The sequence below is a fragment of the Erpetoichthys calabaricus genome, chromosome 10, assembly GCF_900747795.2.
Source record: "Erpetoichthys calabaricus chromosome 10, fErpCal1.3, whole genome shotgun sequence".
Taxonomy (NCBI): Eukaryota; Metazoa; Chordata; class Cladistia; order Polypteriformes; family Polypteridae; genus Erpetoichthys; species Erpetoichthys calabaricus.
In genome coordinates, this window is record NC_041403.2 from 112,293,497 (window position 1) to 112,319,097 (window position 25,601).

General features: G+C 37.1%; 2 protein-coding genes across 2 annotated transcripts in view; one reads left to right on the top strand and one right to left on the bottom strand.

Moving 5' to 3' along the window:
* Positions 1 to 25,601, bottom strand: part of stau1 (staufen double-stranded RNA binding protein 1) — an 814,059-nt gene that overhangs the window by 618,736 nt on the left and 169,722 nt on the right. The window lies entirely within an intron of this gene.
* Positions 1 to 25,601, top strand: part of ddx27 (DEAD (Asp-Glu-Ala-Asp) box polypeptide 27) — a 91,052-nt gene that overhangs the window by 53,562 nt on the left and 11,889 nt on the right. Inside the window, exons 9-17 of the mRNA XM_028811731.2 lie at positions 8,887 to 9,037; positions 11,069 to 11,168; positions 12,786 to 12,927; positions 15,841 to 15,994; positions 16,238 to 16,319; positions 19,401 to 19,578; positions 19,809 to 19,915; positions 20,993 to 21,086; positions 24,822 to 24,910. Coding sequence (XP_028667564.1) covers positions 8,887 to 9,037; positions 11,069 to 11,168; positions 12,786 to 12,927; positions 15,841 to 15,994; positions 16,238 to 16,319; positions 19,401 to 19,578; positions 19,809 to 19,915; positions 20,993 to 21,086; positions 24,822 to 24,910 — 1,097 coding nt within the window. The remainder of the gene's footprint in view (positions 1 to 8,886; positions 9,038 to 11,068; positions 11,169 to 12,785; positions 12,928 to 15,840; positions 15,995 to 16,237; positions 16,320 to 19,400; positions 19,579 to 19,808; positions 19,916 to 20,992; positions 21,087 to 24,821; positions 24,911 to 25,601) is intronic.

Here is a 25,601-nt window from a genome sequence, read left to right on the forward strand (position 1 = left end):
ATATCCTTGGAAAGGAAAAAAATCTACGATATAAAAGCCTTACATTGCACAGACTAGCAAGCCATAAAATTAAATAAGGTCTGAGATTGGCAATGATTGGTTTCTAATTAAGAAATTGGGTTGGAATGAAAACCTGTAGCCACTGCGGCTCACCAGGACCGACATTGCCTACCCCTGTTTTACATCTTATTGCTAATAAGGAGGAATTAAAACACTGAATGCAGCAGTTTAAGATTGAAATAAGCAATTATGGTTGGAGAACCTTAACAAGCGAGACCACTAAAATGAAGCATTAAAATGTCACTTAAGCAATATGTGCTTCATCAGCAATAATTGAGTTCTCGTTAAGGAACTGGGTTGGAACAAAAACCTGCACATACTGTGGCACTCCAGGACCGACGTTGCCTACCCCTGATCTACAGTATGATTTACTTTATCTGACAGATTTTCATTTCTCATTGCAAAAGTGTCCAAACACTTTTGAAAATTGCACCAATAATGAGTTGATTGTTGGGTGTAGTATTTTTAAATGAATATATAAAAATATGTCAGACACTTTATTTTAAGCAACTTAGTTGTTTCTGAAAAGTCGCAAACAGAGAGAACTTCAAATTCTATTTCAGGAGAACATGAAAATTGTAGGGTCTAAAAAAGTAAAAGAAATGACAGAAGTTGTCCTCTAAGAATGAGTTGAGATTTGTGGATCCATTGACTAAATTTTACCATTAGTAATAAGAATCAAAAAATGTTAAACTGAAATGTTTTTTCTGTTTGGTCAATTAGATTTATGTTTATAGGGGTGTGGAAATCAAATTTTTTTCTACTTGTCCACGGACAAGTAAACTTAGAAAATCCACTTGTCCACCAGTTAAATTCACTTGGCCATAAACAAATAACAAAAGTGAAAAATAGTTTATTTTTTCTGATCTCTTTTATTGATACCAAAACTGCCTTCCATTTTAAAACTGAAAAAAGTTCTTTCAGGGAGTAGTATTTTGCCACCTTGCTCTAGAACATTATATAAAAGATTCCCTTATCATTTTAACTCACTAATAAACAATGCCTTCATTATAGCTACACTAGTTCTGTTTCATATATTACAGTTACATAACAGAACACTGTCCTGATTCATTTTCTGCCATGTTCTTCAGCTTTTGTCTTGCAACATCTTCTCTCCCAAGGATCTTTACCATCTCAGACAGCATGGGCTGAATGCTGTTCATTTCTGCTTGAGCTGAACTGCATGGTTCCTGGACTGATGGTCCTGCAGAAGTGGATGCTGATGACTTTTCAGTTTTTTTATGAGTGATGTGCCTGTTGACAGCCAGAATTCCACAGCTGGTAGTGGGTCAAACTCTTCTAAAGAGTTTTAACGCGAAAAGATGCCAACGAAAGAAGAGAAGCAGCAGGCCGCTAGGGTGGAGAAAAGAAGAGCTGCTCAGGAAGCAGCAAGCGCATCAACCTCTGAGCAAACGAACGCTAAACAGAGATGGAGAAAGAGGATGAAAACTATGAATGCTCTAGTCAAGTGTATTCACTGCATGTTATCGTGCAGTACGCCGTTACTGGTAATATATAAAAGTTATCGATTGTAATAAAAAATCATCAGATTACATCGTAATGTCTGCATGAAAAAAAATCACCGCATCTCCAAGCGTGTAAATAGTAGGGTAAAATATTTATGTAAGACCGTAAGAGTGCTTCGCCTTTGAAAAATCAGCCGTCATTTTGTAAACAATATTGAAGAACATGCCTAAGTAGACTGTTTCCGCACAAAGTACGTACCCAAATGTTTGAAATTTGAAGGTAGTGGTAAAAATGTGCCCTGCACAGCACATGTAATTCTTTTTTCTTCAGAAAATTGCACTTGTCCGCGGACAACTGAAACCAGAAAAACTCGCTTGTCTGACGGTCAATTTACTAGTGTCGGACAAGTCGGGCGTTGGATTTCCGCACCCCTGGTTTAATAAATAGTGCCTAGCCACTAGAACCCTGAATCAGATAAATAATGTTGGTTAACTTAATAATTAGTGCAATGTTTAAAATGTTGATATGTTAATATATTATTATTAGTAATATTGCATTATTGATATTTAAGAATGTACTTTTCATTTCTAACATTTCTGTATGAGAAAATGATAGTACGTTCCAATATAAGAGTGTTGTCTTTACAGTGTCCAGCAGAATTCTGTTCTGTTTAGCAATGCAGCATACAGTGGTACCTCTGGTCACGAGCGTAATTCGTTCCAAAACTCTGGACGCGACTCGAACATAATTTCTCCATAAGATTGTATGTAAATACAATTAATCTGTTCCAGCCCAAACGAACTGTATGAAAATATTTTTTTTTTAAGATTTTTAAGCACAGAAGTAGTTAATTATACCACAGAATGCACAGTGTAATAGTAAACTAAATGTAAAAACATTGAACAACAGAGAAAACTGACATTGCAAGAGTTCATGTTACACCCTTACGAACCGCTCGCTGTAAACACTTTTTTATGAGTTTTAAGCACCATAAAAAACCAACAAAACTAACTTACATGAGTCGAGTTCTGGCGTGGAGGAAGCTGGGTTGAGAGAAGGTTACAGTTTTGAGGGAGAGTCCGGTTCCACGAAGGAAGATATCAATTTAGAAATCGATAGACTTCTAGTAGATTTCAACTTCTTGTACTCGGCGGCAAGATCGGTAACATGAATGCCATGCTCATACTTTTCAATGATTTCTTTCTTTAATTGGATTTCAATTTTCTTTGAACCTTTCTTCTCACCAACACTACCACTCTTCACTTGGTTAGAGGCCATGGTTGTAAAATGAATGCAAAAGCACACGAAATAGAGCACAAGGAGTTCACAACGAATGCAGGCATGTCTGCCCAAGAACGATGTAAAGGGAGAGACTGAACACGTGCGGAAATCATTGTCGCGTATGAACTGGAAGGGAAACTGGCTGCCAGTGTTTTTGTTTGCCACCAGAGCGTGTAGTCATGAACAGATGCAAACGTTTGGCAAACTTTTTGATCGTAACCCGATTTTTACGTGTTTAGAAATGTTTGTGACCAGAGGTTCTACTGTATGTTGAAAGTGACAGTCATCGCTCACTTCTTCTTTAAAGAGTTTGTGCTACCATAACTTTTTCCAGAAAAGCAGTGCTGCTAGCAACATGATTGTTGAATTGCGGAAACTACTGTACTCCACAAGCTAAAACACATAAACATGGTCAATGTTCTGATTAGATGGAATAGTTCTTTCAGTATGACTGAGTGACTAATGGATAGTAACCTGTTATATGCATCTTTCATAAGTCCATAAAAATGCAGGATAATGCTAAGAGACACTGACATCCATCCATCTTTCAAACCTGCTTTACCTGTGCTGAGCAGGTTCATCACTAGTCCATAGTAAGGTGAATACACAGACACACACATAAACTGGGGCCAATTTAGTATTGCCAATCAATCTGACCTGCATATCACTGATATTGAATGTGCCACAACCACTTAAAACTGAATTTTAGCATCTTTACATTTTGAGTGCATTCAGGATAATCGCCTTTCTCACCTTAGAGAAATCAGAACTAATGACAAAAGGTTGCTCTATATCAATATTTTTCAGCCTTAATTACTCCAAGGACCCACAGTAGATCATGTGAATATGTGAGGGTCCCCTAAATGTAATTTTACCTCATATACTTTTGCTGCTGTTTTGACAGAGGTGCTTGTTTTTAAACTTAAGTTTACGAATAAAGTATTTACTGTTGATGCTTCTACATTGCTTATATTTTAAAGCATAATGCTAAATTAAGTCACCATTTCTAAAACAGACCACTATTACTAGTGTGTGAGTTTCTTAATCATAACATAAAACAAGTAGTCTTATCTTAAGGATAAATAATAACCAGTAATTACAAAAATGGATTTATCATGGCAGATATTTTTGATAACAACAAAAGAGGCTTACTATTCTCTTGGGTTATTATATTTTAAATTAAGCATAACTTTGTTATGTATTTCTGTAATTAAAAAAAATCAGGTAATTTTTAAAAAGCAGAATTATTGGCTGCAGAAATATTTTCATAGCATAATCACAGAAGCTACTTTCTTTTCCTCTGGTTTTAGCTTTGAAGCATTGTCATTTATGATAGTCATATTTAACACAACTGGAAATGCAATTGCAGTTTCTGTTCACAAATGGTATTCAAGTCAGAAGAAGAAAAAAAACAAAAGCATTTAGGTGAGCCATTGGAGGATGGCCAGCCTCGACACCTCTGAGGCTTTAAAAAGTGAACACAGCATCGGCATGCATTAAGTTGCCCTACTAAGTACTTTATGAGACTGTCATATCTTTGACATCATACTAAACCACTGTAGATTTTTAAGACAGTGAGGCACTTTTTCTTATTGAGGCAGTACGAGCAAACTGTACCTATTCTGACTACAAATTAGTATTATAGCTGGAGTAGATACAATATGGAATGGACATTAAAGTGGTTCTTTGTGAAAACCAAGAGGTATTGCACGAAATACAAAACATGTTGTAGGGACCCATTTCTTGGTTGGAGAAAAGGCACAGCTGAACAAGGAAGAGGTTACAAAATGAAGATTATTTAAGGATTGGCACTAATAAAAGAACTAAATTGGGAACTGTTTAAAATTAACTAACTCTCCCATTGGTCTGGCAGTAGGAGCTCTCCTAGTTACTGAAGTACTATCCAGAACTTGTATTTTATTTGTAACTCATTCCTGGTCTTATGGTCTTCTGCTTCATGTCTGATCCTAAGTCATGCCACCACCACACCACTTTTAAAGTAACGACAACCTCACCAGTCTTTTTTTTGGCAGGCAAAAATCACCCAGACTTCACACCATTTCAGTCAGTCTGACATGCTTACCACTGCACCCGCTGTCCTTCCTTAAGGAATGCCTCCCACTCCAGTCCAATCATGGCGGCATCCTTTTTTTTTTTTTTTTGCACCTCAGTGTAAATCTTTTGCTTGTTCGCCTGATTTACTTGACTTGTAGCTCTCCATTGTGTCCTCCACCTTTCTTAGCAGTTCCAAGTATCTCATTGCAACCACAGTTCATCCTGTACAAGATGCTATAGTATTTTTAATATTGATGAAGCAATCCACCTTAAAAATGTAGGTTTATCAGCGCTACTGTATCTTGAGATTTTGGGATTTGAATATGTTGCAGGTATAATTATGCTCATCCTAAGGCCCCCCTGAAAGTTTACTGAGACCCTCTAATGGGCCTCTGCCACCTGGTTGAGAACCTGTGCTCTACATGGTCTTGGCATTGAATGCACATTTTAAGTGAATACCATCTCTGAGACAAGAAAGACTGTTAAATTTTGATCAGTCACTTCTTTAGCTGTTAAAAAAACCCCCAGTGTTAAGCACAATTGTAACGAGTAGCACTCATGTTCAGTGTTTCTCTTTGAAATAAAAAATATAGTTTGCATTGCTGCATGACTATTAATATTACCTTGACCATTACTGATTTTAATTAATGCTTTTTAAAAATAGACTGAAAACATTTTCTCAAATTGAATTGACTGATATTTACAGCTGAAAAAAAAAAACACGATGTTGACAGATCTTTCTGTTGTTGATAATTCATATATATTTTCAAACAAGCCTCTAGCTCGAGGTCTTCATAGGACTGATTTTTTTTTTCTTGTTTCTTTTCTTTACACACACCTACTTTTTAAAGGGTCTAGTCCCACTCTTGTACAAAGTGAAACTCCATTTTGCCCACTCCTAGCCACAGCAGAGCCTGGGGAAAGTGAGATTACTGTTGATTTGCTACATTCAGGGTCAGCCAAAATAAATAAATACATTTAAAATCAAATGTGTGCTAATAAAGAGATGAAAGACTTGGTATCACAATGCTGTAATTTCAAGGTCAGTCTCCTTTAAGCATTCCTCAGCTCCTCTGCACAAGGGAGAAGAATGCTGCCAACAGAAAGTAAATTTGTGATATACAGTACAATCCCTCTTACCCGGCCACCTCAGGACTGGACCCATGGCCTGTTGCCGTTTTGGCAGGTTAATCCGACGCATACCTGTTTTCATGTAGAAAAATATTTCTAAGGTATGTACTGTACCTCTTCGACGTTCCTGAAGAAACCATATCCACAAAGCTTCATCCACGATTTCGCACACGGATTTTTTTCTCGTACAATGACTGGACAGTGTGGTTTAGCGGGTCCACAGCTCAAGTCAAAAAGGCCACTTTTTAAATAAATAAGTGCAGCACTTGTGGCTTAGCTAGTATAGTGGGGCAAAAAAGTATTTAGTCAGCCACCAATTGTGCAAGTTCTCCCACTTAAAAAGATGAGAGAGGCCTGTAGTTTTCATCATAGCTATACCTCAACTATGAGAGACAAAATGAGAAAAAAAAAATCCAGAAAATCACATTGTCTGATTTTTAAAGAATTTATTTGCAAATTATGGTGTAAAATAAGTCTTTGGTTATCTACAAACAAGCAAGATTTCTGGCTCTCACAGACCTGTAACTTCTTCTGTTAGAGGCTCCTCTGTCCTCCACTCGTTACCTGTATTAATGGCACCTGTTTGAACTCGTTATCAATATAAAAGACACCTGTCCACAACCTCCCTCAAACAGTCACACTCCAAACTCCACTATGGCCAAGACCAAAGAACTGTCAAAGGACACCAGAAACAAAATTGTAGACCTGCACCAGGCTGGGAAGACTGAATCTGCAATAGGTAAGCAGCTTGGTGTGAAGAAATCAACTGTGGTAGCAATTATTAGAAAATGGAAGACATACAAGACCACTGATAATCTCCCTCGATCTGGGGCTCCACGCAAGATCTCACCCCGTGGGGTCAAAATGATCACAAGAACGGTGAGCAAAAATCCCAGAACCACACGGGGGGACCTAGTGAATGACCTGCAGAGTGCTGGGACCAAAATAACAAAGGCTACCATCAGTAACACACTACGCCACCAGGGACTCAAATCCTGCAGTGCCAGATGTGTCCCCCTGCTTACGCCAGTACATGTGCAGGCCCGTCTGAAGTTTGCTAGAGAGCATTTGGATGATCCAGAAGAGGATTGGGAGAATGTCATATGGTCAGATGAAACCAAAATAGAACTTTTTGGTAAGAACTCTACTCGTCGTGTTTGGAGGAGAAAGAATGCTGAGTTGCATCCAAAGAACACCATACCTACTATAAAGCATGGGGGTGGAAACATCATGCTTTGGGGCTGTTTTCCTGCAAAGGGACCAGGACGACTGATCCGTGTAAAGGAAAGAATGAATGGGGCCATGTATCGTCAGATTTTGAGTGAAAACCTCCTTCCATCAGCAAGGGCATTGACGATGAAACGTGGCTGGGTCTTTCAGCAGGACAATGATCCCAAACACACCGCCCGGGTAACGAAGGAGTGGCTTCGTAAGAAGCATTTCAAGGTCCTGGAGTGGACTAGCCAGTCTCCAGATCTCAACCCCATAGAAAATCTTTGGAGGGAGTTGAAAGTCTGTGTTGCCCAGCGACAGCCCCAAAACATCACTGCTCTAGAGGAGATCTGCATGGAGGAATGGGCCAAAATACCAGCAACAGTGTGTGAAGACTTGCAGAAAACGTTTGACCTCTGTCATTGCCAACAAAGGGTATATAACAGAGTATTGAGATGAACTTTTGTTATTGACCAAATACTTTTTTTCCACCATAATTTGCAAATAAATTCTTAAAAAATCAGACAATGTGATTTTCTGGATTTTTTTTTCTCATTTTGTCTCTCATAGTTGAGGTATACCTATGATGAAAATTACAGGCCTCTCTCATCTTTTTAAGTGGGAGAACTTGCACAATTGGTGGCTGACTAAATATTTTTTTGCCCCAATGTAGATGTACAGTAAATGTCGCTTATAGCAGCATCAGAAAATAAGGAGAGCTAAATACTACAAATGTTCTGAATGGATTAAACATTTTTGTTAATGAATGGATAAATCTAAATATTTATAAATATAACAAAAATCCGAAGTACTCTTTTGGCCAGCAGGTACAGAATTTGATGAAGAAACTCTGCTTTCATGCTTCAGTGTCAATATAAGGTCATGTCATGAATGATGTTTGGCTCATGTTTATACATATTCATTTACAAGGATCACTGTCTGATACCATTGCACTGTTTTAAAACACAATTGAACTGAGTACTTATAGAGAAAATTCTAATACTGCTCATCAAAAACTGTGGGTTTTGTGCCATGTAGTGCCATTAGTTCACCCCTTCTCCCTTTCTCCTTGGTTGGGAGCATGATGTATTTCCAAATTAATTTGGCCTTTAAAAGTTATACATTAACCACAATAAAAAATTACTTTGTGCAACTTGTATTTCCACAATAAGCAATACAGCGAAGATAACTAGATAGCTTGTGGACATTTCAAGACTCTGGTTTTTTTTTGCATTGTTTTAAATTAATTGCAGTGCTTTCAACAGATGATGGCAACTGGGAGTTTAAATAACGTAAACATCCTTAAAAAAAAACAAAAAAAAAAACCTGTCTTGTTGTTAAGCGTACACACAGAGGTACAAGATGCATTGTAATTGCACATTCTGTAATGTGTGTATGTGAGTGTGTTGCTGCTGCTGCTTCTAAAATGTCTACAAGTTATCAAGTGCCATTATTTTGAAAGGCCATTGTGTGACACATTAGTAAAAATCATATAGCAGCACTAAATAAAAATTTACTCTGCGTTACCAGAATTGTGATTTGTGATACTAATTGTTAATATTTATTGTTTATCTCCTTAAGAGTTGCCGTCCCTTTTCTTGTTTTATTGTGATGAAAACCTTTGTCTAATAAAGTTTATTCTTGTCTAAATTCCTTTATCTCACTTTGTGTTTCTTTAAGGTGGACTTGATTTGAAATCACAAGAAGCTGCCCTGAGAGCTGGCCCTGATGTTCTTATTGCTACTCCAGGCAGATTAATTGATCATCTTCATAACACTCCTTCTTTTGAGCTAAGCAGCATTGAGGTTCTCATTTTAGATGAGGCTGACAGGTCAGTTCCATGTGTTTTTGTTTGCGCTGAAGCTGTAACATCAATTTTATTACATTGTGAGGGTATTCTGTTCCATCTGAGAGCCATATGGAAGACTTTTTAAACCTTTCTTTAGAAAATGCCCTTTATTCAGGAATGACTTTCCCTACATAGAACTGTTGTGTTAGCAGTAGAAATATATACAGTAAGGAATGGGGAGCAGGACTCGTGACAGCAAGATATGGCAGATTTTGATTCAAAACAGTGTCTTACAATTTCAGAATGTTAAGAAGGACGTTCAACTACTGTACATATGCCAACACCCGACTACTTGGCTCTCTTGGAAAAATTCATGTTTAATATGCAATATTTCAGTCAGAAAAAAATAGTTGTTGCACTGTGTTGGTAGTTGATAAGTTCAGAGTGCCTCACACAATTCAGTGTGCGAGACAGCATCCAGCTGTCCTAAGAAGATGATCATCAAGAAGACCAGTGGGGGAATATCCTGACAATTTTGATTCAAGCATTCAGATGCAGATTACATTCTAAATCTAATCTAAAAAGTCTGTTTTTTGCTGTTAACACTTCTCTAAAAAGCCTGAATGTTGTGCCGCCTGTAAGTGGAAAAAAAATCTGAGTTCAGTTTTACTGCAAATGTAGTTTTAAAAAAGGCAAATTTGTGCTTAACAGTTCAGTCTAACAGGCACCTTAAAGTGACACTGGTGGCAAAATCACAATCTTAGCAAAGCAGACTCATAAATATAAACATATGCATTTAATTTTTGTCCAGTGTAATCACAAAACGTGACTAAAGATATGTGTAACAATCACCTTTAAACAAATATTCATGATTCCTCTTTACCAAGGAAGCCACTATATGCAGAAAAAAATATCACCATCCATTCAGTGCACAATGTCAGAAAGTTGTCAAAACAAGAACTATACATACCTTTTTGGCAAGCCAGGAGCAAGTGTAAAGTCTCATCAATTAAGTAATAAATGGTAGGAAGATCTTTGTCAAGCTTTAACTAAGTTTAAATGTAAGACCACTTGGGAAATACACTTCATAGTTTGAATTACATCAGCCTTTAGCAGTACATTTGAAACGTAGTCTTACAGTCATGTTGATTGTTTAGTCATTTTACAGTGACCTAAAGAGCTCTGACAATAAAAAGAAAAAGATTCTGAAAGTAAAAATACTTGCTGTTTTGCTAGGACAGAAAATGGAATACATTAAAAATGTGTGTTTCCAAAATAGTTACTGCAAGAACACAGAAGTAGAAAAATGGCAACGGGGAATGAACAATAACTACTTTGAAGTCTCCCACATAAATAATTGGCAGCAAGTCCGTTTTCTGCATTATATGTGGACCTCTGTGTTTAATTAAGGAGGGCACGAGATGTGGTGCTCATGACTGCAAGGAGTGTTCTAAGAGTATTACTCCAAGATTTCCAGAAGGTGTTAATGGCCCCAAAAATGATTAGGGTGATTACTTTGGAAGTAATCTAGACATTTCCAGTGAGTTTACCAGAGACAATGGATTTGGCAGGTATAGTGGCAGTAAGAGAGGCCTGAGAATCGAAGAGAGGGATACTGAATGGGAGAAAGTTGGAATGAAGTATTAAGTACTTGGATGAGATGTGGGCTAGCCACCCTCACAGAATAGAGAGAATAATCTGACAATTCTTTAAAAGATCTAGTTCAACAAGATCATGTTCTGTAAACTAAGTATCTACTAAATAGCACAGTATGCTTTCATATGTACTTGTTACTATTTTTTCAGGTTCCTGGAAATTTTACATTATTGTATATTTATGTCTTTATAGTTCAGGATGATTAATAACTTTGCCTTGTGAAGCTTTGCATAAAAAGTAACTAATAACCAGATTAACTTTGTTGTAGCCTGAAGTATTTTCTTCAATAGTATAGGGATGAATTTTTAAAATTTACTTCTGGATATTTTAACAAGCAATGCTTCCTTTTGACATATGGTTCATATTTCAAAATGCACTTTCTTATATCCTATTTTATTTTTACCCATTTTTTTCAAGGATGCTTGATGAGTATTTTGAGGAGCAAATGAAAGAAATCATTCGGCTGTGCTCTTTCCAACGTCAGACTATGTTGTTTTCAGCTACTATGAATGAAGAGGTATGGAGAGGATAGCTTTTTATGTTATAATGTGTAAAGTGCCTTTTTTTCCTAACTTGTAATAAGCTGCCTGTTTAGCCAAGGCAGTCTGAGGGATCCAAATACATTACAATTGTTTACATATATTTTTTTATAATTGGACCATAGGAAGGATTAGTTAGAAACAGGAACTGAACCACCAAACTTGATATTTAATGTTCCTTATCCTAGGCACTGCATCACACTCTTTACCTTAATTTTATTCTCCTGTTAATTACATTTTAGCACATGTTGTTGGTTTGTGTGGATCAAAACAGTGTTTTGACAGTGTACTTTTCCACAGATATAAGTAGTCATTGATTGTATAATTGTGCCATCAAAAAGAACAATTGTTGAACTTGTATTGCCTTCAGTGACAATGTATGGAAGAAATGTGCCTTGAAAGACTGGCAGTAATACAAATCAAAAAACAATTCAAGAGCCTATGTACTGTATAACTTTCAACTAGAAAATGTAGAGTTACTATTATTATTATTAGCCTGTTCTCTTTCTCCTTTGGCTTAATGGTACTTTCCAGGTTTATTGTTTTTGGGTTTGAAAGTTAAAATTTTATTGAGATTTATTCAAGATTTTGTTTAGTTGGATTTAAAATAGCTGGACTAGTTCTAATTGAAATATTGTTGACCTGTTTTTGGAGAATTTTCTTTGGTAACGGTTTGTTATTGACCTCTCTCATATGTCTCCATCAGTTGATGGAGGAAAGTAACTGCCTACCAAACTCCCTCCTGTGGCAGCTCCACTTTGCCAGGTTGCGTCAGGGAGCCTCTTGAACCCAGAACTGTTGATAGTTGTAAACCAATATGAGTTGGGAAAATAAGGCAACACACAATTAGCAAAGGGTTGGTGCAGAAGTGCCAAATGCTTTTCATAAAAGCAAGATAAAAAAATAGTGTTCAAAAGTGCACTGCAAGTTCAATAAATAAACAAACAATCTATTAAAACAAAGGTGCCATGTGGAGGTTAAAAACAAGCAGTAAATATATTCCATAAAAACAAGGTTAAAATCATGGCAGGAAGCTCTACATCCATCTTTAAACACGAGCCCCAGTGCATCTTCCTGGCGTCTCCTCAGCTTAGTCCTTCTGGACCTTGCAACATGAGGAGACTCCTGCCTACAGGTCCACTGTTCCACTTTCCCCAGGTTTGGAGTCCTACTGGCACCCGTAGGAATCCCTGCTGAACCCCACTCACGTCTCCCTCAGCCAGTCCATCGGTGTCACCTGGGAGACGCTGCACAACCTCGGTGGCTGGTCCCACTCCTCTTTGTTGCTCAGTCGTAGTAATACACCCCATAACAAATCCCCCAACAAACACACACACCCACACCCATTCGGAGCCTGCACGATCTGGGACCAAAATTATTTATTTAAAAATTAAGCTTTGTCACAGACCTTTTCTCACACCACCATCTCCTGTCATCATAAGTGACATTAAATGTTCAGTTGTCTGTATATTTCTTGTTCATTGAACAAGATTAACCTACAAATGATGGATACAGATTTGGTTATATATTATGGAAGTTTGCCTTCTTTTGTGTTTATGAGGTTTTATTCATTCTTTGTCTCATATTTTCTTCAGGTAAAAGATCTTGCCACTGTATCCCTGAATCATCCAGTCAAAATATTTGTAAACAGCAATACTGATGTGGCCCCATACCTCCGGCAGGAGTTTATCCGAATTAGGCCAAATAGGGAAGGGGATCGGGAGGCTGTTGTTGCTGGTAAGTGATTTGGGTGATTAAAGGATTATCTGATTATAAAAACACTTACATATTCACAAAGTACCTCATAATTAGCCAATTGTTTTGCAGATGAAGAAGTTTTAAGACATGGACTGTCCAATATGTGATAAAGTTGAACTTTCCTATATGTTTGAGTTGGCACTGAAATCATGAAGTGAGACTTTGTTTTATCAAATAATGGAGCTGCAATGTGACCATAGTTAGATCACCAACATGCACTGGTGATGTAAAATATATTTTGTCACATGCCACTTCGTTATACAGTTTTAGCTCATTGCAAGACCTCTTCTAAAATACTTATTTTGTCAACTTCTAATCAAAAATAAATGATTATTTATTTAATTAAAAATACTATACACTTGTGTTTTGTTTACAGTTCAGTTCACGGTTTAAATTCATTTTTAAATCTTTTTGTCCAAAGTCAAATTCTTTAAACATACATCCTCTGCTTGCTTATTTTAAAATGACATTAAAAATCACAAAGATGTCCTCATCTTGTCTCATTTATGGAAACAAAAGTGCTGCTTTGCATTGATCCCCAGCTTTGCAAGAAAAGTGTCTATTTAGAACGTATATGAGAAGCAGGCTGAATGTAGTATCATCAGTGTTTTTTTTTTAAATGCAAATGAAATGGTAAAGGTTACACTAAACCACTGGAAACCTGAATGATCAGTACCACAGTGTGGGTTTTTATATTGTGCATAAAAAAGGCATAGGGGAAAATGTAGATTTGCTGTCCACATTATAGGGAGATGCCTTCAACTTTTTGAGTGCCACCTTTTAAAGTAGTGCATGACTCACTTGTGCTCAAAAGGTGAGAAAAGTAAACTTTTCCAATAGTAAAGTGAAACAAATGATAGGGCATTTGGGGCAGTGTAAGAAATATGCAAAATAAATTTCCAAAAAATTTAAATCATGTTGATGATTTTGTTTCGCTCTTCAAACATTATTTGAATATTCAACAATTATTGAAATTAAGGATGTCTCTTCATTTTATTTATTTGTAGGTATATTTATTAATCTTTATAGATTAGTGTAAAGAACAGTAAAATTGTAACTTTTTAGTTTTTCATTCTCTTAATTGTAATTTTTATGATGTCACATAATCTTTATATTGCCAGGTTCTTGACAAATCTTGGAAAGAATTAATTAGGTGGGTTCTAGTGGTTTGAACCCCTATTTGAAATAGTATTGTGTTTTTTCTTTTGCCACCTTTATTTTGTTGAGTAAATTTCATGTCTGTCTTTTTCTGGGTATCAGACTTCTTTTTAAGTTTGCTTAAAATGTCTTAATACATGAATTGTGCCTGTCTACCTTGAGGTTTAACCAACACCTATATAATTAGTAAATTATGTAAAATCTCACTTATCTTACCCCAGAGTTTTTGGTGACAAAGGGTGACATCAAAAACATTGTCAAGTGGCACAAATGTTAGAACATCAGTCTAATTAACTATGCTAATTAAAAATAAAAATATTCTGGCCCAAGCCTGATAACTTAAATGTATTAAAGCATTGACATTTAACCATAATTATATTGCTCAATGCATTGTGTTCTACGTTAGAAAATAAATTTCTCTTAACTTTGTTACTGTAAAAAAAATTAAAACATTTTTCAAAACTGGGACATTTATCCTTACTGTACATTGCAAAGCTTAGCCCAGCTACAGCATGCTGTAAAGTTACATATTAAATAATGAATGCTAAAATGCATATGTTCTAAGCCAAGTTGAATGACTGTCCTGTGTAATATACTGTAGTATGGTACAGTGCATCCAGAAAGTATTCACAGTGCATCACTTTTTCCACATTTTGTTATGTTACAGCCTTATTCCAAAATGAATTAAATTCATTTTTTTCTTTGTCTCATCAGACCAGAGAATTTTCTTTCTCATGGTCTGAGAGTCCTTCAGGTGCCTTTTGGCAAACTCCAGGCAGGCTGCCATGTGCCTTTTACTAAGGAGTGGCTTCCGTCTGGCCACTCTACCATACAGGCCTGATTGGTGGATTGCTGCAGAGATGTTTGTCCTTCTGGAAGGTTCTCCTCTCTCCACAGAGGACCTCTGGAGCTCTGACAGAGTGACCATCGGGTTCTTGGTCACCTCCCTGACTAAGGCCCTTCTCCCCCGATCGCTCAGTTTAGATGGCCGGCCAGCTCTAGGAAGAGTCCTGGTGGTTTTCGAACTTCTTCCACTTACGGATGATGGAGGCCACTGTGCTCATTGGGACCTTCAAAGCAGCAGAAATTTTTCTGTAACCTTCCCCAGATTTGTGCCTCGAGACAATCCTGTCTCAGTGGTCTACAGACAATTCCTTTGACTTCATGCTTGGTTTGTGCTCTGACATGAACTGTCAACTGTGGGACCTTATATAGACAGGTGTGTGCCTTTCCAAATCATGTCCAATCAACTGAATTTACCACAGGTGGACTCCAATTAAGCTGCAGAAACATCTCAAGGATGATCAGGGGAAACAGGATTCCCCTGAGCTCAATTTTGAGCTTCATGGCAAAGGCTGTGAATATTTACGTACATGTGCTTTCTCAATTTTTTTATTTTTAATAAATTTGCAAAAATCTCAAACTTTTTTCACGTTGTCATTATGCGGTGTTGTGTGTGGAAATCTGAGGAAAAAAATGAATTTAATCCCTTTTGGAATAAGGCTGTAACATAACAAAATGTGGAAAAAGTGATGCGCTGTGAATACTTTCCGGATGCACTGTATATATTATGTATATGAGGATGCTTTTGCAAAGTTGAAAAGGTTATAATGTTAATGTAAACATTATAAATTGTGGTGAAACTGGCCTGTTCATATTGCATCATTTAACTATATGCTGTGTCCCTTGACATGTTTTCTATCAATAAATGTCTGTTGTTCTCTCTGCTCATAGCTCTGTTGACCCGAACTTTCCCTGATCATGTGATGGTCTTCACACAAACCAAGAAACAGGCCCATCGAATGCATATCTTCCTGGGATTGTTGGGCCTGAAAGTAGGAGAGCTCCATGGGAACCTTTCTCAGATGCAGCGACTTGAAGCTCTTCGGTACAAGTTCCTTTATTCTCCTTTATTCTATCCAACAGAAGTCACGTGTTTTGAAATTAGTAACCTTATTAGCACAACTGTTTAAAAAACACAAAAGTGTTCCTGAAAGGGTTGGCCCTGTGTCATTTTCATGTGTCAAGTATAAGGCTGACCAAAACCCTGACTTACATTTTAGTAAAGTTTTTAGCTAAATATTCATTCTTGACTGTATAAATTTAAAAAATATATTTTTTTCTTGAACAGCCGATTTAAAGATGAACAGATTGATATCCTTGTAGCAACAGATGTAGCAGCCAGAGGTCTGGATATAGAAGGAGTTAAAACGGTAAGAACAGGCTGATTTGGTTTTGATGTAATGCTTGGTGTACTTGACGTTTTTGCTAATCTGTCAGAGAAAGAGAAATTAATAATTTTTTACCTTAAAATATTGACTCCATATAAAAGTTTTTTTTTTTTCAATTTTGTTAAAACTAAAGAAAAAAAAATTATTGTTACTTCATTATTAGTAAAACTATTAAAAGATACTAGCCAAGCCACATAATCATGCAGCTTTTTTAATGATTTTTAAGCACAGGGAAAAAAATGAACATTTGAAAAATCCGTAATTTAATAAATCACCAAGAAAAGTAACGTTGCAACAATGCACGCTACGAACCAACATACAATCATCGTTCAGTACGCACTGCCTGCTCATGTGCCCGCCCCCAACTCCTCACCTGAGTCGCTTTCGTCTGTGTACAGACCACATGCACCTGTGAGTCACATTGACTATTCATTTTCCAAACACCGCCTCAGTCGCTTTTGTCTCTGCTACAGTCCTCTGAGCCACGTTGTCTTTTCATTGTTCTTTGTGGTTCCGGCTGCTTTTCTATATATAATCCACCAAGTCACCCGACCATGGTAGTAGCGAGGGGGGGGGGGTGTGTGTACAAAAGGCAGGGACGTAATCAGTGCGAGCGTATGACCCGCACTTACTGGGAATTCCTCGTTCATGGGGAACAATTGCAAGCCCCGGTCTCCAGCACGAATGGGGTTCAACGGCTTACCCACGTCTCTCAGCGCTGGGTAGACACACGTTGATCCATTCAGTGTAGCGCGCGTGCAGTACCGGACATCCAGGGGCATCACAGACCTATTAATGCTCAATCTCACGTGGCTGAAAGCCACTTGTCCCTCTAAGAAGTTGGACGCTGACCGCTCTTGGGTCGCGTAACTATTTAGCAGGCAGGAGTCTCGTTCGTTTTCTGAATTAACCAGACAAATCAATCCACCAACTAAGAACGGTCATGCACCACCACCCACAGAATCGAGAAAGAGTTATCAATCTGTCAATCCTCTCCGTGTCCGGGCTAGGTGAGGTTTCCCGTGTTGAATGAAATTAAGCGAAAGGCTCCATACCTGGTGGTGCCCTTCCGTCAATTCCTTTAAGTTTCAGCTTTGCAACCATACTCCCCCCCAGAACCCAAAGACTTAGGTTATCCAGTTGGCCGCCCGGCAGGTCATGGGAATGACGCCGCCGGATCGCCTGTCGGCATCGTTTATTATCGGAACTACAACAGTATGTGACCGTCTTCGAACCTCCGACTTTCGTTCTTGATTAATGAAAACATTCTTGGTAAATGCTTTTGCTCTTGCTCGAATTGTTGTCGGGCGTGTGCCATGGTCGGCTGCTTAGTGAATTGTTGGTGGGCGGGTCTCTGTGAGTTGTCATCGTATCCCATGGTCTTATCGTTGGTGGGCGGGTCTCTGTGAGTTGGCGGGCGTGGCTATGCCTTGCGTATCCCATGGTTGTCTTGCTTGTTCTGTCTGCTATGCTGTGCGTATCCCATGGTTGTCTTGCTTGTTCTGTCAGCTTAGTGAATTATATATATAGATAAGAATCAAACAAAAAGTAACTCAAGTTATTCACAACCCTTGAAAAAACATTTAACAGCTAACTCCTGAATATGACTTCTGCATGTAAATGCATATTTTTAAGGAACTAGTTTCTACCCCAACCAGGTTACTCACCTTTTTCCAGCATGTAAACACACTGATGTTTATGGTTCGGTGACAACCCGGCAAAAAGACAAATCGGTGACATCCTTTACCAGTTAGGTAATAGTTAGGTTCAAAGAGATTTTTTAATTATATTTAAATGACAATGTGATTTCAAATGTTGAAAAGAAATTTATATAATTGACGAACGAACTTTATTCTGCAGATGGAACAAACTCTATCTTACATTATCTTCTGCACCCAAAATTGCTAATCCTTTTGTGCTGTTCTAGTTGAGGATTGAAATAGGAGAGGCTTAAGATTCTGCGGTGGGTTGGCACCCTGCCCAGGATTGTTTCCTGCCTTGTGCCCTGTGTTGGCTGGGATTGGCTCCAGCAGACCCCCGTGACCCTGTGTTCGGATTCAGCGGGTTGGAAAATGGATGGATGGATGGAGGCTTAAGATTAACACCATCTAGTGGTGAAATTCAACATTTCTTTACTTGAGGAACAGCATGTCTCTGGGCGATGATGTCATAAAGCTGTGCACCAGGGAGTAAAAACAAACAGAAAGCACATGTTTGTCTCACTTCCTTATGCTTTGAACGTTCAGTTTGGCTTTAAAGGCATTGTCGGTACGTAGAAATGTTTATAGATGTTTAATTCTCTGTATTGATGCATGTTTGTGAATCTGTTGAGTATTTAAAGTTATTTAATGAAGTATTTTAAAGGTAAAAGGTTCTAGCAACTTACCGCTGTTATCAGAGTTTTCACTGCATTATAAAAGTACTTGTGAGCGTAACTTTTTCAGACTTTAACAGCTTTGCCAGTGTGCACAGATAATGTTTGTCATTCAAGTGAATGTTATTTATTTATTTTTTATATGTTTGCAAGGAATAAGTAGTTCTGCCATTAAGTTTATTGTGTGAGTTTGTACGTAAGAATTTCTCACATTATTGTATTTACGATTTATTTGTAGTTATACCCTATTCCAACTGGCTTCAGTAAAGAAAGCAAACTGGAAACTCTTGTCTGTGTAGTCATTGGAAGGGAGTTTATCTGACTGTCAACTCAGGCAGGGCGCTTGAGGCTGAGGGCAGGACACCTTTATATAAATTGTATTGATTGTAATCGTATGATAACGTTATTTAGAATATAAAAAGTGACCTGCGAGTACGGCTTAAGGAATATGTTTACTCTCACCATATTGGGACTCTTATAAAGCAGGTGATTCTGTGGATTTTCCGGCAACCTACATTGTCATTTAAATACCATTAAAAAATCTCTTTGAACCTAAATATTACCTAACTGGTAAAGGATGTCGCCGAGTTGTCTTTTCGCCCAGTTGGTTGTCGCCCAGTTGCCCCTGAACGGATGTTTATATTCTGTTTTGAAACGTTTGTCTGAATTTTGCCCCTTTTTCTTGACAGGTAATCAACTTTACAATGCCCAACACTGTCAAGCACTATGTCCACAGAGTGGGTCGCACAGCAAGAGCTGGGAAGGTGGGACGGTCAGTGTCTCTTGTAGGGGAACAGGAAAGAAAGATGTTAAAGGAAATTGTGAAGAAGGCAAAGACCCCTGTGAAAGCACGAGTTATTCCTCAAGGTTAACAGCAGCTTGTTTCCATAATTTTTATCTGCTTTATAAAAGCCCTTTATTTGACAATGATAAGATCACTTACTTAAGTATATCTAATTAAAAAGAAATAAGAATTTCTAAGACTTATTGTATAAAGAAGCTGTCTTTAATGGATGTCTAGGAAAGCAAACATTCCTAGGGTCCTTTTTCACTGAGGCTTACTTCTCATGTTAATAGTTACCTTTCCCTTCTTTCAGATGTTGTGTTAAAATTTCGCGACCGAATTGAGAAACTTGAGAAGGATATTTATGCTGTGATGCGTTTAGAGAAAGAAGAGCGTGAAATATGCCGCTCAGAGGCTCAGGTTAGTACTCAGATGTCTACAAAAACTGATGCCCAGCTCTTATTTCCTAAGAAATATGATCCACATTCAGGGGCAAAATAATAAAGGGCCTGAAGTACAATTAAAAATTATTTTTGGTATTACATTGTGTGGGGTTGTAGATATTACTTGACATATTTTGCACTTAATAAAAGAAAGTAAATATGATTGTTTTTACAGTTGTGACATTTCTGAATGTGGATTTTGACTGCTTGCTGCAATCATATTTTTTCTGCTTTATTAAAACATCCTCCATCAGTCAGTGTTACTAGCATTAAGTCACATTAATTTGAATGAATCCAGTTTGTTACTTTTCAGGTTAACTGGTCTTTGGAAATAAAATTTTAAGGTCATTTATATTTTTATTTGTTTGTAGTATAAGTCAGAGTGTACCTTGATATAGTATTTTTTTTAATAACATTGAATACAATCAAACCATGCACACTTATAAAATTGCTGTTTTGTTGTTCTCCGTTTGCCTTCAAGTTTTTGGCTTTCTGCTTCAAGAAGATGTGTGGTATCATTGAACAATTATGAACCTATTCCCAAATTTTTAGTCTTTCTTTTGAAAGTAACTTTTATCCAAGACCTCTTTCATGAACAAGTACAAGTTATTTTTTCCCCTGATATACATTTGCATAGGTTAGGTTTATGGTTTCTGTAATCTCCTTAAAGTTTTGGTTCTTATTTGCTCTCAGTATTCTTGGGGTGATCACTAGCTCCCAATGATCCGAACTGAATAAGTATGTTATAAAATTAACAGATCTGTGGGTAGATATTAATACCATCATTAATTCAATTTTAATTCATCATAAATAATATGCCAGAGGATGTTCATGATTGCAGCATTGTGGATATTACTTTGTTTACCAGTGTGGTTATACTGTAAGTATTCAAACCTGTACCCAAAATTTCAGTATAATAAGAGTCATTGGATTTCAAGGTAGCAATTGTACTTTAATGACAACAGTATTATAAAATTCATTATTATCTAATGTTTTGAAACCATATATCACCAACCTTCAGTGATGTGTCCTTGGTCTTGCTTTTCATGATTAGATAAGCTCTGCTAAGAAGAAACTTGGAGATGAAAAAGATAGCCAGCCATCCAGGACCTGGTTTCAGTCACACGAAGAGCGCAAAAAAGAAAAAAGTGAGTTTAGACAAAATGTTCGAATGAGGAAATAAGTTGGAGGACAAAAAACACTGTCTTTGAAAAAATAATAGAATTGGCAATCCTAAGCATCCAACCTGCAGATAACCTGATTAGGCTTCCTGCAGTTTCCAGTGGAGTCCTAGCATGAACTGTATAGAAATTTTATTTCACAGATTAGTTGCTTTTATGTCTTTCTCAGTCTTCTGATGTGCAACAGCACAATTATAATTATTGTTAAGCTATAGCATTTTTACAATGGCTGCCACTGTATGAATGCTGTATCTTGTTTCTGATTTAGAAAGTAAGATCAATCGTCTTTACAATAAGTAGCAGCTCTCTTATGTTTTTAAAATGCATTTTTAATTATATTTGCTTATTTATTGCTTTTACATTTTCTCACAAAATTGTATTCATTTTACTTACGTCTTATCACCTACACTGGCCTCTAGTAAGAGATAAACAATTTTAAAATTCATCTTAATAGGGATGTATTAGCAATACTGCCCCAGTCTACCTACCAGTTACTTACTCAACATAACACAGTAGGTTTCCTTATATGTTGATCATCCAGCCTCCTTGCACTTCCACAGACAAAATTGTATACAGAAAGCAAATGTGCTTGTTGCTTTTTGGCCCGGACTGAGAACAATTCCTTAATCTTTTAGGATTTTTGCTTTTAGAATGAATTTATAGACACATTTTACTGTTGTGCATTTGCTAATTAACAGTGAATAATGATTACCCTTGCCCTCTATTGTTTTGAATTTATTTTTATGTTCTATGATTAGTTTTTTTGTATTCGGTGTTATATTCTTGTCTCAAATTCTTGTATGTTTTCACTTTATCATTTTATTATTGTGCACAAATTTTTATAAAATTTTAAATGTGCTACCACAGTGACAAAAACACAAAATTCATAAAGAAAGATGAATGCTTTTAACTAGTAATATCCATTTAGTTAACATGTAGCTCATTAGCCATGTATCAGATAGATAGATAGATAGATAGATAGATAGATAGATAGATAGATAGATAGATAGATAGATAGATAGATAGATAGATACTTTATTAATCCCAAGGGGAAATATCAAAGCAACTTATCAAACTCAGAAATGTTATATATTCAAGGAAATGTTAGTAAGGTATTTTCTCAAGTAAGCAAACAGTTGGATTTATGTTAAACATATATTAAGAATTGTGCATTTCTACAGTAAATTATGAGGATAGTATAGATATTTTCTGTAATATTTTTGATGCATTATTAGTGATCAGTTAAAATGACAATACGTATTTTTATATTGTAGTCAAGGAAGTAACTAGTAACATGTACAGTTTCTCATGAGAAACTGACTCATGGGAAAGGCAGTAACTCAAGCATAATGAGACACTTAATGAGTGAAATACTGCTTCAGTCTATGAGGAGAGTGTTTGACCTTAAAGTGGAAAAAAGTTGAGACAAGACTCCTCCTGTCTCATTAACTAACACACACGCATTTATACTGTAAATAAAAGTGTTGCCAAATATAGTTTCAGTTTTGTTAACTGATGAATACCAGATGCATTTAAGTAGCTTCATCAGTTCTACTATCCTTCACATATTATTAGACATCTAATTTTATATTTATATGTCAATTCTGCTTATCAAGAAAACATATTTTACTGTGATGTTCTACAGTGGCATTTAATATATTCTGTACGGAATAGTGAATTGTGGTGTTTTCCTAATGAAATTTGAAGTAGAAAATGTTACTGAAGCACAACGCACATTCAATTATTTGTCTAATAATCATGTAAATCAATTTAGACAAAGTATATAAAATTGCATTTATAGATGAGGAAATACATCTGGTAATGTTTCTGGATGCATCTTCAGCAATGTTCCTGGAATTATTGGGTGTTTTGGGTCTTTCAACATTGTATACCCCCTCCAGATGACCCAGTTGAGACTGATTAGAACTCATCTTGTGTCTAAATGGCTAGTTGGCTACTTTGCTCCATAGTTCTCCTCTTTTGAACTGCAGCCATCTAGAGGTGCTCTCTGCCCCCTCTGAGGTATCTTATCCTCCTCCTCTGCCTTTCGATATACAATTCCCTGAAAGCTCTGGCCATGTATTGTGCTGTGAAGCCCCTGCAACCAGCTACTGTCTGGTAGCACCTTGCCCTCCACCTACCTTAACAATACTTGCTTACTTACTCCTCATACTTGCAAGTCTCCTTTTAATGAGTTTTGATGTATAGAGGTCTGTTGCATAACTCATTTTTGTTCCTCTTCTCTGAATCTCTCTGCAGCAAGGCTCACTGTTGTTGTTGTCATAGCTTGCAGTTTTTTGCCAACATCACCCCCTACTGTTATTTTCAGTTTTTGGTCTATGTCGCTGTCAGACTGACTCTACAATGACGACTTGTTGGATCCTGGCCACTTGATCCGCCTTCTGTCTGATTTGATGCTTGATAGAGCATGCACAGTACTTGGAGATTCTGGGTACTGTGGAGTGACTCCGGGCCTAGCTCCTCTTGTGACTCACAATGGTTTGGCACCTGTGTGTTGTGTTGTTCCTCCTCCCACCAAGCATTTTCTCCTTGACTGGTGCATCTTTTAAGGTTCTCTGTAGTTTTGATTGGGACTTCTCCTCCCAGGAGATGCAGATTAGGGTTGCCAGCCCATACTGGCCTAGTTGCCATCTCTCTAAGTTGTCACTACCTCTCCAGTCATCACCATACTGGTTGACAGTCTTTATTGTTCCTCACTAGTAAATCAGATTATAGATGAGCAAATGCATCTTTTGATGCTTCTGGATACATCTTCAGTGATTTTTCTTGCAATCATTGAGTTTCTTGGGTCTTTTAACATCATGCACCCTCCTCTTCGGTGATCCAGTTGAGGGTGATCAGACCTCCGCTAGTGTTCAAATGGCTAGTTGGCTACATTGTCCCATGGTTCTCTGTTGCTTCAGTTGTATCGCAGATGGCTCTTCCTCCTCTGCCCTTTGACACCCAGTGCCTTGAAAGCTCTGGCCAAAGATCATCCTGTTGAGTTCCTGCAACGAACTCTGCTGAATAGCCCCTTGCCCTCCACCTACCTTCACCACATTCAGCACACAATCAGCACAAGCAATTGCAAGTAAACATACAAGGAGACTGCTAGATATTGTCCCCTTGACCTACTGAAAGGGAAAAATCTGTTAAAATCTACTGTTAAAGAAATTAGTCTCTCCAATTTTTTTTTCTGAGTTGTCTTCTAAGTAACAATGAAGATAGGATGACTTTTTGTTGTAAGGTAAGCTTTCAATTTAACGTTTAGTCATATCCCTAAAATTGCCCATGATTACTTTTGATTGATCAGAATTTATGTACTTAGTCATATTTTCATTTAAAGGCACATTACATATTTTGAAATGAGTTTTTAGTTGCATCAAAGATGACAGGTTCAGCGCCACATAACTCATGCCAGATACACCTGAGTTTTCACTAAACTTAGTGAGCTTTTTGCATATTGCTTATGCCCATATATTTTAGCTACTTAAATTAAGTTATCTAGTGGGCAGATGTATTCAATGCCTGCTATTATTTGCACTCCTACCTTTCTTATCTTTTTGACAATTTCCATTTTTCCATTCTCATGATGTATATATCGTAATGTGCATATCCTTTCTCAATAGGAGCTAATGAGAAAGGAGAACTTGTTATACACCGCTACTGTTTTAACTGTGTAATATTTCATTAACTTTACAGTGGGAAAGGCCTTGCAGGAGTTTGACCTAGCTATAAGGGGAAAGAAGAAGAGAGCAAAGTTTTTGCAAGAAAGAAAGAAGGAGCTTTCGGTAAGTACTCACCACAAAGTGGAATCTTATGAAAAGAATTTCCTGTATATTAAGTACAGCCTAAAACAGCAGCTTTTTCCTCAGTTTCCAACAGGTTTCTTAAGTATATTAGCACATCATTTCTCTGTGTCTCCATTTGACAAATTCAAATACATACTATATCAGAACCTTTTGTCTAAAGAAAAACTACCTGTTTACACATCTCTCAAACCGTCCCTTCTTTATTTTTATACAAAGCTAGCTTTACTGACTCTTTGAATGCTTACCAAAAGAAATGACAGTTTCCCTTTTTAAGAACTGAGGGAAGCCTGTTTACTCAGTATCTTGAGCTAGGCCACATCCTTGAAGTTTGCTTACACATGTTTCACATCACCCACATTGTATAGAACAGCTTCTAGCATGTATTTGCTATTCCTTTACTTCCACAGATGTGTAGAAGTTATGGGATGCATTTCTGAGCAATAGAATACAATCTGTTGGATCACAGTTTTGCATCCTGCATTGAAACAATTGAGACAGGACGTAACTTTCATTCTTTGTGAGTTTCATTTGGTGGACAACCTTGTGTTCCAGAAAATGTTTATTTACTATATGGTACAATTAAGTTTTGTGGATATTTTTCTGAAATCAATTGTTCAACCATTTTAAGTTAATAAAATAGATGCAAAAAAGCTGTAATGGGTGCTAAATG